The sequence below is a fragment of the Populus euphratica genome, unplaced genomic scaffold (assembly GCF_000495115.2).
Source record: "Populus euphratica unplaced genomic scaffold, PopEup_1.0 scaffold72.1, whole genome shotgun sequence".
Taxonomy (NCBI): domain Eukaryota; kingdom Viridiplantae; phylum Streptophyta; class Magnoliopsida; order Malpighiales; family Salicaceae; genus Populus; species Populus euphratica.
This window is the reverse complement of record NW_011499922.1, coordinates 515,676-529,546: the sequence shown is the minus strand read 5'-3', so window position 1 is coordinate 529,546 and position 13,871 is coordinate 515,676. Positions and strand designations below refer to the sequence as shown.

General features: G+C 32.4%; 1 protein-coding gene across 2 annotated transcripts; it reads left to right on the top strand.

Annotated features, from left to right (window-relative positions):
- The first annotated feature begins 4,286 nt into the window (after window positions 1–4,286).
- Window positions 4,287–11,034, top strand: LOC105135242 (Regulator of chromosome condensation (RCC1) family with FYVE zinc finger domain-containing protein). Of its 2 annotated transcripts, XM_011040031.1 has the most exons (9): window positions 4,287–4,801; window positions 5,579–5,665; window positions 5,936–6,025; window positions 6,148–6,228; window positions 6,323–6,517; window positions 7,081–9,141; window positions 9,914–10,060; window positions 10,135–10,550; window positions 10,644–11,034. In XM_011040031.1, exons 1-9 carry the CDS (start codon window positions 4,751–4,753, stop codon window positions 10,762–10,764), a joined length of 3,249 nt encoding a protein of 1,082 aa, XP_011038333.1. In that variant the 5' UTR covers window positions 4,287–4,750; the 3' UTR covers window positions 10,765–11,034. The 2 variants fall into 2 exon arrangements, with proteins under 2 accessions (XP_011038333.1, XP_011038334.1); XM_011040032.1 differs by lacking the exons at window positions 4,287–4,801; window positions 5,579–5,665; window positions 5,936–6,025; window positions 6,148–6,228 and having other exon boundaries at window positions 6,434–6,517; window positions 7,175–9,141.
- The last annotated feature ends 2,837 nt before the right edge of the window (window positions 11,035–13,871 follow it).

Here is a 13,871-nt window from a genome sequence, read left to right as displayed (position 1 = left end):
TTTATTTAATGGGGTAAGATTATAATTCTTATTATACATATAAATCAAGATTCGTTAAGCTTTTTATTAAATAATAATTTAAGTATTCAATAAAACCGTTTTATTTTATTTTAATAGTGGAGATTTTTGTTTTTTTATTAATCTTCACATACAAAAATTAAATTCTTTTTTACTCGTAATTTTCTAATAAAAGAAAAATGTCCATAATAAGGCTTGGAAATGTCACGTGGGGAATTAGAGGCTTTGGAAAGATCCTTCAATTTATTTATCCTAATTAAATAGAGTATTGATAAACGATATTAATGTTGTTTTATTTATTTATCCAGTACAAAACATAAGAAGTACTTCCAAAAATATCTCAAAATTTTTTATTTTAATATTTGGATATTTTTTTGTTTTATTCTTGTGTTTGAACTATGTTTTAAAAGTGCATAACTTCAAAAAATATCAATTTAATATGTTAATATTTTAATTTTTAATATAGTGATATAAAAAACTTAAAATAATTATTTTAATATAGTTTTTTTTTAATGAAAAACACTTTATCATTTTAATATGTTAATATTTTAATTTTTAATACTTTGATATAAAACAATTTAAAATAATTATTTTAATATATATAGTTTTTTTAATTGAAAAACACTTTATCAGAATACCAAGCCTACACTTCAAAATCCTAATAGACAAAAGATAATAGAGCCATGCTTCATAGCCTTTAATTTTTATTTTATTTTTGTCGAAGCCTTTAATTTATTTGGAAACATGCTCATGTAGCAAACCTTTTGCGAGTCATTTCCATGGCAGTTGGTGTTTACGCACTTGGAAGCATTACAATAATATGATGTGCTAGGCACATGCAATTTCTCTTAAAGTTTGCATTATTAAATTGAGAAACCCTAACCCCTAGATGCAAAGTGTAACATCGACTATACTATAGTTTGATTAATTATTTTGGCCTATATACTTAGCCCACAATCTTAATTAATATATAAATAGAAACCCCTCCCGATCGTGGAGGTGTGATTATTTTTAATTTCTTCATTTATTAAATGTCACATTGTGGGTTATAGCCTATAAATTAAGTTATTTTTTTGTAGTGCTCTCCACATTTTTTTTTTTGTGGTGCTCCCCCCCCCCCCCCCCTTTTATTTAATTATTGACGTAGATATTGTCTGCTAGAGCCTATACGATGCTTAATCATGTTGATTGTCATTGGAATATTGGTTCGGATAACTTATATTAAATTATCCCTATATCAAACATAATTCCACGCCAATTGGATAACTGGTGTGCATCTAATCTAATTAGTAAATAAACAAGAAGAATTTTTAAAATATACTTCAAAATTATTGTTTTTATTTCTACGATCTTTATTTCTTCTGTCCTAGAACAGTAACTAAATGCTATTTTTATTTATTTTTGTTGATGTAGATGCAGTCAACTACATATTCCTCTACAATTGATGGGAGAAAAAACTCTAAATATTTACCTTTTCCTATTGATATTAATCTCCACAGGCATTGGTTAAACACAATGTCTCTTTCATGGATTTTCCCTGCTTCAAACAAAAGATCACAAAATGAGAGATGCTTTCCAGGCATGTATGATTATCTTATTATTATTGTCTTTGTCCAGAGTAAATCTCAAATGACACTCTCCCAACTTTTCGGTGCCTATTTTCATAGGGCATTCCCATGGTCTTCTGGAGATCTGAAGGTGATAAAGTTCAGAGATTCATTTCGAGAAAACGAGAGGCTTTCAAGTAGGTAGGGGCCGTAAGGGCTGGCTATGTTTTTCATGTGCATGGCATGATAAAAACCCAGCAGACAATTAATTATATGTTGCCGTTTTCTTTGAAAATTAAGCAAGGCAGGGAGGGAGGAAGACCATGTGCAATGCTGCATTGTTTTGAAAGAAGCAAACAAAAAAATAAGTAAAACTAAGGTCACTGTGTTAGGTAGTGTTGCAATTGGCATCTTCTGGGAGAACTAGTGGCTCAGGGCTCCATGCTGTTGCAGAACCATAGAAAATTTGTTTATGTAATTTACCTTACCTTTGCTATGTTTTTTTTTTTTTACTTTTCTTCTTCTTGCCTATGAACAGAGCTTTTACCATTTGGTGCCACCAATTTCTTTGCTGGTCATTTAATTTTTGTTGAGATAGTTTTATTGAATAATATAAATTAGCAACGAGGCAAAAATTTACTAATTTATTAAAAAATATATTATTAAATTGTTAAGGTTTTTTTTTCCACAACTTTGTTTTTGCAAAAATATACATGGTTGTCAAGTAATATTTTGAATGTTAATATAAAAAATATGATGACATTATAGATATTGAACTCGGTTAGACATACTAATTGACTTATCAATTCAACTCAAAACCTAATTTGATTACATATATATAAAAGTAATATTTTGAATGTTAATATAAAAAAATATGATGATATTATAGATATTATTGAACTCGATTAGACATTGACGTATCAATTCAACTCAATAATAAACACATTATTGAATTAAGCTCAATTTAACCCGCAACCTGATTTAATTATTTTTTCAAAGAAATATATAGTGAAAAAATACAACATTAAATTAAACCGACCAATATTTGACAGTATCAATACTAGAAAAACCTTAAAATGAACACTCTTGTGTCCTGAAAGCACTTGTTCGTAATTCATTCAGTAAGATTTCGGGGACCAATTTCTCAGTAAACATTGAATTGGATGAAGAAGAGCACAGAGAGTCAAGAAGCAGTAAATGGTCCTACGTCCATGGAAGTTACAACACAGGCATCAAAGTGCCCGGAGAATAGCTGACTTTTCTTTGTACAACAAACTTTGAAAGTCAGGGAAGGGAAAACTGGAAGAGTACACAGTTGTTTTTCTTTAGAAATCCCGTAGTGAATACGTTGACATCACAGGCAAATCCCTGGTTTCTCTACTTGGGCTGTCTGTCCCTCTATCCTCAGCAACAATGGCTGCCTGCCTGCCTTGTGACATCACAGGCAAATCCCTGGTTTCTCTCTTCTTGGGCTGTCTGTCGCTCTATCCTCAGCAACAATGGCTGGCTGCCTGCCTGCCTTCACAGCCTTTCTCCAGCAAATTTTGGTGCCTATCTCTCCAGTCTCCATGTGACACTGTGCTAGCTGGTGACTCTGGGCCATAACATATGTGTGTGTATGTATGCACTGTGCTAGCTGGTGACTCTGGGCCATAACATATGTGTATGCATATATTCTCAACGCTTTCATTAATTATGATGGAAATAATGGGAATAATAAAGATTTTACCTTTTTAATCGCGACATTGAATGGCAATTAACCAGAACATAATTTCATGTTAAATCGAAATTTAACCAAAACCAATGCAATTTCCATAAAAAGCAGTTAAAGAATTGTTCTTCGTCTTCTTTTTTTTCCTTTTCCTTTCTTTTCACCGCTTGGTTTACATACTCCTAGCCCTAAAGAAAGCAAGGAAGTGAAAGGCAAAATAATAATAATAATAAAAAAAAGCAGAAAGAAAAGGTCAAAAGAGCATATACATTTGTGCTAATATCGATAATAAAAGGAATTATGATACGTTTTCCGAGTTAAAATAGCATAAAAGCTTGTAAAATAATACCTTTGATTATATATAATTATCCACGAATAAGTTTTGTATAAATAAGAAGACAATGCGTCAAGAGAATTTAATAATCCATTACCACATGTATGATCCATATGCTAAAATATTTCTAATCACAATATATAATATAAAATTAGGCTGAAGATTCTTTAATATTAATTTAAAATTTATCTTAATCAAATTATCATAAAAAGTAAGAACAAGATTCATTCACTTTAAAATTCTCAAATTTAAATCTTCGCTGAGTAAAAACATTTAATTTTATTTGTAAAACATCTTAAACTTTGAGCTTGTAAATAGATATGATAATGTTTTATTAATCTTTTAAAATAAAAGATATTGAATCAGTTGAAAATAAGATGATATGTTCAATGTATATTTTGTTAAAAAAATAAATAAATTTAATTTATATTTTTATTTTTATTACTCTAATTAAACACGGTTATATCATTTTTGTATCTATTTTTTTATATATATAGTAAGATACTAATCAAAGACAGAGCATACTCCATCATTACTGCGAATTTAGAATTTAATTAAAAGACAAATAAAAATAATTAAGAATTTACAAAGCAAAAAGAGCAAGGAAGAAAGAAAATAGAAAGTGCAAGTGTTACGGTGTACACGTGCATTTAGCATATATTAAGATATTAAGACCCCATCTCTCTCTCTCTCTCTTTGTTTCTGTCTCTCTGCACGACTTACAAAGTGAACAAAAACAGTAATGGAAGAAAGAAACAACTGATTGACAGACACTGTAACAAAGCAAAGCAAACTACACTAATTTTATTATTATTATTTTCTGCTACAGAACAAGAACATCCTTGTAGCATTATCTCTTTGTTGACGTCTCTCTTCTTACTTTTTCTTACACACAGAGAGAGAAGCATTCCTCCCTCCCTCCCTTCTTTTTATAGTAGTTTAAGTTGCTGACTGTGGTGTCTGTGAGTGCAGGCCAGCCAGCCAGTGTTATAGGGACATTCTTCTTCATGTTCACCCTGTAGTATCTGCTACTGCTTGCTCTTGTCTCTCACTCTGCTTCTCCTGTCTCTTTCTTGATTATTATTCTTTCTCTCCGTGTGTTTCTGTGGTTTAGTAGTGCATGAAATTCTCTGCCTGAAAATGGGGGAAGAATCCTTAACTACTGTCCCTTTTGACAGAACTGTTGAGCAGGTCTCTCTCTTCTCTATCTATCTTTCTAGTTTTTGTTTGGTTTGGTTACATTTTCTTGATTTTGTGTTTCATGTATTTTCTGTTACATTCTATGGTGATTTCCTAAATGGGGTATCATAAAGGAGGCTGTTTATGTGTAATTCTTCTGTTATAGATGGAAAGGAGACTAATTTTTGCCTATTTGGCATTCATGTCATTTGTTCTTCTTCTCCTCTTTCTCTGTGTTAGCTACTGTAAAATTTTAAGCAGACACATTGTTTAGATACAAATATTTTTGCAGTTTCTGCAGTGTTTGGCCTGAAGGCTCTCAATGGATTTTGATTATTCACCCTCATTTTCTTTTTCCCACTCAATTCTTGATTTGATTTTTTTTTAATGTGGAGTATTTGATAGCTTATAATCAATCACCTTGCTATAAAGTTTCAATATTTGTTTTAATTTTGCTTTTTAGCTCTTTATCAGTGTAAGAATTAGAATTTAGAATCATATATTTCTTTGAATTCACCAAATTATGCAAAAAGGGTGATACCAAAATAATTTTTTTAAAGATTTCCGATACATTATTGAACCGTGTAATTATGGATTTGATAGACACTGACTCGGACTGTAGTGGTTGGTTTCATCCTTTTTCTTTAACACTGACTCGGACTGTAGTGGTTGGTTTCGTCCTTTTTTTTTTTTTGAACTTTCCTTTCTTTCTTTTCTTTTCTTTTCTTTTTTTTTTTCATTTTTGATTGGGATTCAAGATCGTTAATGATTCTATGCAATGACGTGCAGGCAATCCTGGCTATGAAGAAGGGTGCACATCTCCTGAAGTGTGGAAGAAGAGGAAAGCTCAAATTCTGTCCGTTCAGGCTTTCCACGGTATGTAAGTTTTATATAGGATAAAATTGGCAATTAGTGGGAGAATTTGATCAGCTGTATGGTTGCATAAATCCAGCATAATTTGTTATTTTGACTGAATAATTTTGGTTCACTCGATCTCTCTACTTGATCAAACAAATATTCGTCCTTCCTAGTGTTAGAATCACCAATATTCGATTATTATTTCGTTACATGTTGAGGTGCATTGCTATTTCTGCTCTGGTTTTATGATAAAATGATCGAAAGAATTGTTTTGATTTTGCGTTTCAGGACGAGAAGTATTTGATTTGGTATTCTGGACAGGAGGAGAAACAATTGAGATTAAGCTTAGTTGTAAAGATTGTTACTGGGCAGAGGACTGTACGTATCCAAGGATGCTTTCTGATATCAAGCTGTATCCCTTTATCTGTATCTAGTTGAAGTTGATGCCCTTTTACTGTTGCTATGGATGGTGATTTCACTTCTCACATTTCTATTTTCAGAGGCAGCTTCAACCAGATAAGGAGAATCAATCATTTTCACTTATCTATACAAATGGTGATCGCGCACGCTCGCTTGATCTGGTAACTCCTGAGTTTGAGTTTTGTTATGAATAGATCACTTCTGGTTAAGATTCGTGGGTTCGTTAATTGTTTTTATCCATTATTTTTCACATAGATATGTAAGGACAAAGCGCAGGCTGATTCTTGGTTTATAGGCTTAAGGGCAGTGATATCCAGGTGTCACCGTTCTAGGCCTATTTGTGTCCTGAAGAGCCACAGAGGAGCACAAAGTTGTGTAAGTAGCCCAGCTGGGTTTATCAGAAGAAAGCACCATCTAGGAATTCTGGAGGATGACACTGAAATGGCACAGGTTTTAACATCCCTTTTTCTTGTGGTTTCTTACACAAATAAAAGAGCTTTTTTATCTTCCAAAATGTTGGTTTCATGAAAATGTCACTAGTGCTCAGAGGATATTGACGATGTTAAATTGCCTAATCAATTGAGCTTCTGTTCTGAAATGTAAGCAAGTTGCAGTGGCCTGTGCTGTTGTTTTGGGGTAATTAATGAAAACAAAACTCTCAATGTGAAACAATTGAGATTTGAACATAGACTAGTAATTGTCTGAAGTATTTGATTACTTTTGTCTGTAGTTGGTAATTACTTTGCTTATTGTGTGTTAACCTGTTCTTGTGTCCCCTGCAGTTTCCAAACTCCAAATTTATCATGATATAAAAACCTAATTATGATGCTAATTATATGGTGCTGAAAATTGATTTGGTTTATCCTATTATGAAGGCTAAATACTGCTCTTTCTTTGGAGAAGTTTCATACTCTCGTTTTCCTCCTTGCAATTGCAACTGACAAAATGAAAATATTACAGTCTTTACTGATAAGTTTCATTTTTGCTTGTGTTTTATGTAAAAAATATTGCAGGTGCGTAGCTTAAGCGGAAGTCCTACGCAGTCACTTTCAGATAGGGGTATTTCCGATGGATTGTCTCTTTCTTCTGATAGCCTTTTTTTCTCAGGATCAAGTCTTCCCCAGATGCAAAATGTGGAGGATTTGTTAGTTTCGTACATACCAAATGTTGAACCACAGAATCTCAAGAAGAATGGATCTGACACTGCTTTCTCAGAGTTCCAAAAGAATACATGTCATAAACTTATTGGTTTGAATCATGGATCTCCACGAACCGAGAAAAAGGACATCCTAAAGGATGTTCTAATCTGGGGAGAAGGAGTAGAAGTAGGAAATATAGGGTGTGTGGACAACCAGTTTGGTTACCACAATACAAAGCAAGTGGATGCTTTATTGCCAAAATTGTTGGAATCCACCGTGATGTTAGACGTAGCAAATATATCTTTAGGAAGGAAACATGCTGCCTTAATCACCAAACGAGGGGAAGTTTTCTGCTGGGGTGAAGGAAGTCACGGGAAGCTTGGGCATAAAGTTGACATGGATGTGAGCTCTCCAAAAATGGTTGAATCCTTAGATGGTGTCCATGTGAAATCTGTTGCTTGTGGTGATTATCAAACTTGTGCTTTGACAGATTCTGGTGAACTGTATGCATGGGGTGAGAATAAATATGGTGCGAATTTGGGGTGCGAGGAGAGAAGTAGAAGCCAGTGGTTACCACGTCGAATTTCAGGTCCTTTGACTGGTGTCTGTATACTGAATGTTGCTTGTGGGGACTGGCATACAGCGATTGTGTCCTCATCAGGGCAGTTATTTACATATGGGGATGGATCTTTTGGGGTTCTTGGTCATGGGAATCTTCTAAGTGTTTCTCAACCCAAAGAAGTTGAATCTCTTAAAGGTTTGTTGGTAAAATCTGTTGCATGTGGATCATGGCACACTGCTGCTATTGTGGACATCATTGTTGACCGGTTCAAGTTTAATGGTGTTGGTGGGAAATTATTTACGTGGGGAGATGGTGATAAAGGGAGGCTGGGGCATGCTGACCTGGAGAAAAAGCTTCTACCAACATGTGTCGCACAGCTTGTGGAACTTGATTTTGCTCAAGTTTCTTGTGGGAGAATGCTGACCGTTGCACTTACCAATACAGGGAAGGTGTATACAATGGGAAGCTCAGTGCATGGACAGTTGGGGAATCCACAGGCCAAGGATAAATCGATTGCAATTGTTGAAGGAAAGCTTAAAGACGAGTTTGTTAAGGAGATATCGTCAGGGTCATACCATGTTGCTGCATTGACATCGAGTGGAAGTTTATATACATGGGGGAAGGGGACAAATGGACAATTAGGATTGGGAAATGTAGAAGATAGAAACTTTCCAACTTTGGTTGAGGCTCTGAGAGACATGCAGGTTCAAAGCATAGCTTGTGGGTCAAATTTAACTGCCGCAATCTGCTTGCACAAATCTATCTCTGTTAGTGATCAATCAGCTTGTAAGGGCTGTAGAATGCCCTTTGGTTTCACAAGGAAGAAGCATAACTGTTATAATTGTGGTCTACTGTTCTGCCGAGCATGTAGCAGCAAGAAGGTCATGAATGCATCTTTGGCACCTAACAAAAGCAAGCCTTCGAGAGTCTGTGATTCATGTTTTTACAGTATGCAGAATATCACACATCCAGTTGGAGTGTCAAAACTAGAAAATCTTGGTTCCAAGAAGCTGCTGTCCCAACAGAAGAAGGCCTTATCAGATGAAAAGGAAGAAAGGGGCAGAGCAACCCCTCCAGGGCATCGTTTACTGTTAATGAGCCAGCCATCTCTGGAAATCCGACCTGGTGAGAGGAACACCCCGAGAAAGCAAGGGGAAAAGCAGCAACATTTAGAAACTGTCTTTTCTATTTCAGCTGGATTGCCACAATGGGGACAAGTGTCATGTCCTGCTATATTTGAATCATGCTATATAAAGAATTCTGAACTTCATCTGGAATCAAAATCTTCCATTTCCAGTTCTTTGAATCTAGAAGAAGAATTGAGTGATTCAAAAAAGATGCTAATCGAAGAAGTTAAGAGGCTAAGAGCACAGGTAATGACTGCATTTTAGCTTAAAATTTAATTGCTTATCTTGATGATGTTTTTTTGCCTTTCATTAGGCCACATTTAACTTTCTTCATCATACACATGCATGCTTCAACTGGTCTACACATCATTGGATGTGATTGACCAGTTAAGCAAAAATTTTAGCCTTTGCCATCTGCATTGCTTGCTCCAATTCTCTGCATTACTCCAATTCTTCTTTCCTTGCTGACTGTTTTTGTTTCAGTTAGCAAATGCCTTGAGTTTCTTATCACTTCTTCATGTAAGCATTACCTGTGGTGCATATCAATATTCGATGTATATATGAATTAGGTTAGGAGCTTTCCTTTGTACTCGAGAGTGCTATGCTGCTTATGTTCTCAATGTCATGATGGCTAAACTGATTTTATTGGTGAAGCAAAAGACTTTTATGTGCGGTCATTTCTATATGTTAACTTCCATAGCATCGATCTTATTATGAATTAAAACTATGTCAAAATTGCCTCTACTTCAGTACCACACCTGTGACATGGGACTCATCAAATGCTTAAGCATTTGTTCCTACTTACAGTAAAAACGATTTTTTGGGGCTTCTCCATGGATTTTGAGAGAAAAGAGGTTAGGGGAGAAGCAATTACAATTGAATCGTTTTGTTTTCTGTCATAAGCAAACCAGAAGCAGTATTGTTTTAGCAGAATTCCATATATAACTTAAGCTGATTCTGTAAAGTGCTTTTGGCTTGAATTATGTTCATCTCTTCAGAGCTCTTTTGTTTTAAATAGGCTAGGAGCCTTGAGATGCAATGTCAAACTGGATGCCAGAAGATTGAAGAATGTCAACTAACTATAGAGAAGACTTGGTTACTGGCCAGGGAGGAAGCAGCTAAGCGTAAAGCAGCAAATGAGATAATAAAAGCTTTGGCATTAAGGGTAATTCTCTTTAAGTTGTGGCTGGTCCCTTTTAAGTGTTAAACTAAACAAATGAATGACAATTATTGGTGCAGCTTCATGCAATGTCAGATAAAGTCTCAGTTAGGAAAGAAACAAAAGATGGAGTGGATCCGTATCAGCCTCAGCCTAGACCTGACTATACTGATACCCCTACACTTTCTAGTGGATGTGCTGTGTTTCCATCAACTCATTTTCCTCTCGAAGTTAGATTTCCGAAAGACAGCAAGATAGACAGCTTATCTAACTCTCCTATTGTGTTTTCCAATACGTTGAAGTCCATGGATGGAAGAGAGTTGTGCCATGAAGATAGCAGACCAGAGGAAGATGTACATGACATGATGACTGATCCTCGACGAAATGGAACTAAAACATCAAAGCATGAATGGGTCGAACAATATGAACCTGGTGTATATATAACATTTACAATTTTGCCAAGTGGACTGAAGGGTCTGAAGCGAGTCAGGTTTAGGTGATTTTTCTATCAACTTAATCATTAACAACATCACCATTGATTAGATACAAGATTTCTTACTAATCATTTATGCTTGATCATGTTTTGCAGCCGTAAACGTTTTGCGGAGAAAGAAGCAGAACGATGGTGGGAGGAGAATCAAGCTATTGTATACCAGAAATACGGCATTGAAGGATACAATAAATCAAACCAAAATCTGTCAAAGAGCTAATCTTTGCACACTCTTTATTATATGTTTACTTTATATTGGTCCTCACAATGAAAAGGGCAGAACTTGTATGATTTTGCCAAGGATACTTCTCTGTGAGCTCTGTACAGATCCCAGATTGGGTATGTTGTCAAGTTATTTTGCAAGATGAAGTTTTTGCACAAGAGGTGGAAAGTTTCATGTAGTTAAAGCTCCATATAGTCTCTAAGAACTCTCTTGTCTAAGCCATCCTCTGTACAGTCATCAATAAAAAGCTTCTCTCACATTTCTATAGGGATGTTTGTACAAGCTCGATCTTTAGGTTGCATTTTCTTACTGTTTCAGAACTCAACAAACAAATATAAAAGGGTAAAAAACATGCATTTTTAAAGTGATTTTTTATCGTTTCAAAACAAAAAACACAAAGTACTTGTGTTCTCTATCCCAATTATCTCTGTGTCATTTCGATACGACAACCAAATATCACATTAGAGTTCCTATTTTACTTAGAATGGCCAGGGTTAGACACCATTTGAAGCCAGTGTTGTTAAAATCCAAGTTGATGGTAATAAAATTGGGAGCATCAGACTTTGAGTGCCAAGTTATAACTGAAGGCTTCCCTCCAGTATTGGTTCCGCAGGAGTCAACTGGAAATGGGCCACTGCAAGATTCTTTTGAATTTCCTTTCATCATATTCAAAATCATGCTTCCTGTAAAAGAATTAGGATGGCATAACCATTTTCCTTGTCCAGTAGCTTGAGCTCTAGGTGGATTGATTCTTTTCCAATTACAAGTAAGATTAAAACGCGTTGCGAAAAATAATGTGGATAGTCGACAATGTTTCCCATTTTGTCTATGATAAAATAAATCGAACACCTAGCTACTGAGAGTAATTTTGTAGTTTTATTAGTCTCTATTTGCCATTACCATGTGGTGTATTTGTCTTTTCACTGCACTCAAATGATTTCATTATTTTTGGACTTAAGATTTTTAAAGGTTGTTGCAAGAGTATTTTTTTTACACTAAAATAACTAAATTATCCCTAAAAATTTATATTTTATTCACTAGTGAATAGGAACATCTTAATATTTTCATATTAATTATTTTGTAATAATTAGTTGATACAAAGACTTTAATGAGATAATATTTTTTAATGTAAGGAATTTTTCATCTTGATTATTTTTTATTTTCATGATGAATAAGACTTTAATGAGATAATATTTTTTAATGTAAGGAATTTTTCATCTTGATTATTTTGTTATTTTCATGATGAATAAGAGGTCCTTTGACTTTTTAGTATATATAAAATAGTAATAAAAGTGAGTAAACACCTAGCATCTTTCAATATATTTTTTTTAATTGATTTTCATGCTTTTCTTTTTTACTTTTCTTTTTTACTTTTCTATTTATGGGTTTATTTTAATTATATTTATGGGTTTATCCTAATTATATTTTCATGATTACAAAACTAGTATGTTAACCTAGATTAACCAATATATTTATTTTTTTATTTTTTAAAAGTTTCACCATTTAATAATGAGTTGTTCAACAATTCTATTTATAGTTTTATTTAATTTGTTTTTGTTTTTTATTGGCTTTGATAATCATTTAATTGAACAAAAAAATTATTTTAAAAAACAAAATTACTAAATATAGTTGAATACATAGTCTATGTTGCGAGCAATTAAATATCTTATTCTAGTTATTTTTTAATTAAATATCAATTTATTTAATTAGACATGTGTATAAATATTTTAATTTTTTATTATAATCTTTTTATATTAAAAAATATATTAAAAAAATCTAAATATTTAATCATTTTAATTAAAAAAATTATCATACCTATAACAAAACATGAGTCACATATCGTACTTACACAACATGCAACTTTACTGATGATGCCAAAGTTTACTGTTCTTGGAATTAAGATTTTTAAAGGTTGTTCCAAGAGGGTTTTTTTTTTTACATTAAAATAACTAAATTATCCTTAAAAATTTATGTTTTATTCACTAGTGGATAGAAATATTTAAATATTTTCATAATAATTTTTTTGTAATAATAGGTTGATAAAAAGGCTTTATTGAGATAATATTTTTTAATGTACAAGAAATAAAAAGCTTTCTTCTAAGAAAATTTTCATTTTTTTATCTTCATTATTTTGTTATTTTCATGATGAATAAGAGTTCCTTTAATTTTTTAGTATATATAAAATAGTAATAAAAGCGAGTGAACACCTAGCATCCTTCAACATAATTCTTTTTTTTTTTTACTTTTTTTTTATAGGTTTATCTTAATTATATATCCATAATTACAGAATTAATATATTAACCTAGATTAATCAATATATTTATTTTTTTATTCTTTTAAAGTTTTACCTTGAGTTGTTCAATAGTTGAATTCATAATTTTATTCAATTTGTTTTTGTTAATGATTTTTTTTTGTTTTTTATTGGCTTTGATAATCATTTAATTAAACAAAATAATTATTTTTTTAAAAAAATTACTAAATATAGTTGAGTAGATGGTTTATGTTACGAGCGATCAAATATTTTATTCTAGTTATCTTTTGATTAAATATTAATTTATTTAATTAGACATGTGTATAAGTATTTTAATTTGTGATTTTAATCTTTTTATATCCAAAAATACATTAAAAAAATTATCATACCTGTAACAAAACACAAGTCATAAATCATACTCACAAAACATGTAATTTTACCGATGATGCCAAAGTTTACTGTTCATTAATGTTGAGGGTGGCATAAAGAGGAATGCTTAATTTTTTCTTATAATTCTTAAAATAAAATCTTGTAACCAACATTTCAGGAAATTTAACAAATTCTTTAAAAAAAAAAAAAGTTCTAAAGAGAAAACAACAATTTCATATGTAGGCAAAATACTTAGAAGATCTTATTTCTAAATCTTAATTTAATATATACAATTCATTAGAGAGATTTATCGAGCTAAATTAATGATTAGAATGTCTAAATAAACAAGAACAAATTTTACCTAATATGGCTTACAAAAAACTTAATTCAACCGAAAAGATTTGAATGTTTGAATAAATAAGAATTTTAGTCTAATAAAAATGTTTATTCCTTTTTTCTTTTTTCTTCTTTAGGAGATTGGCCC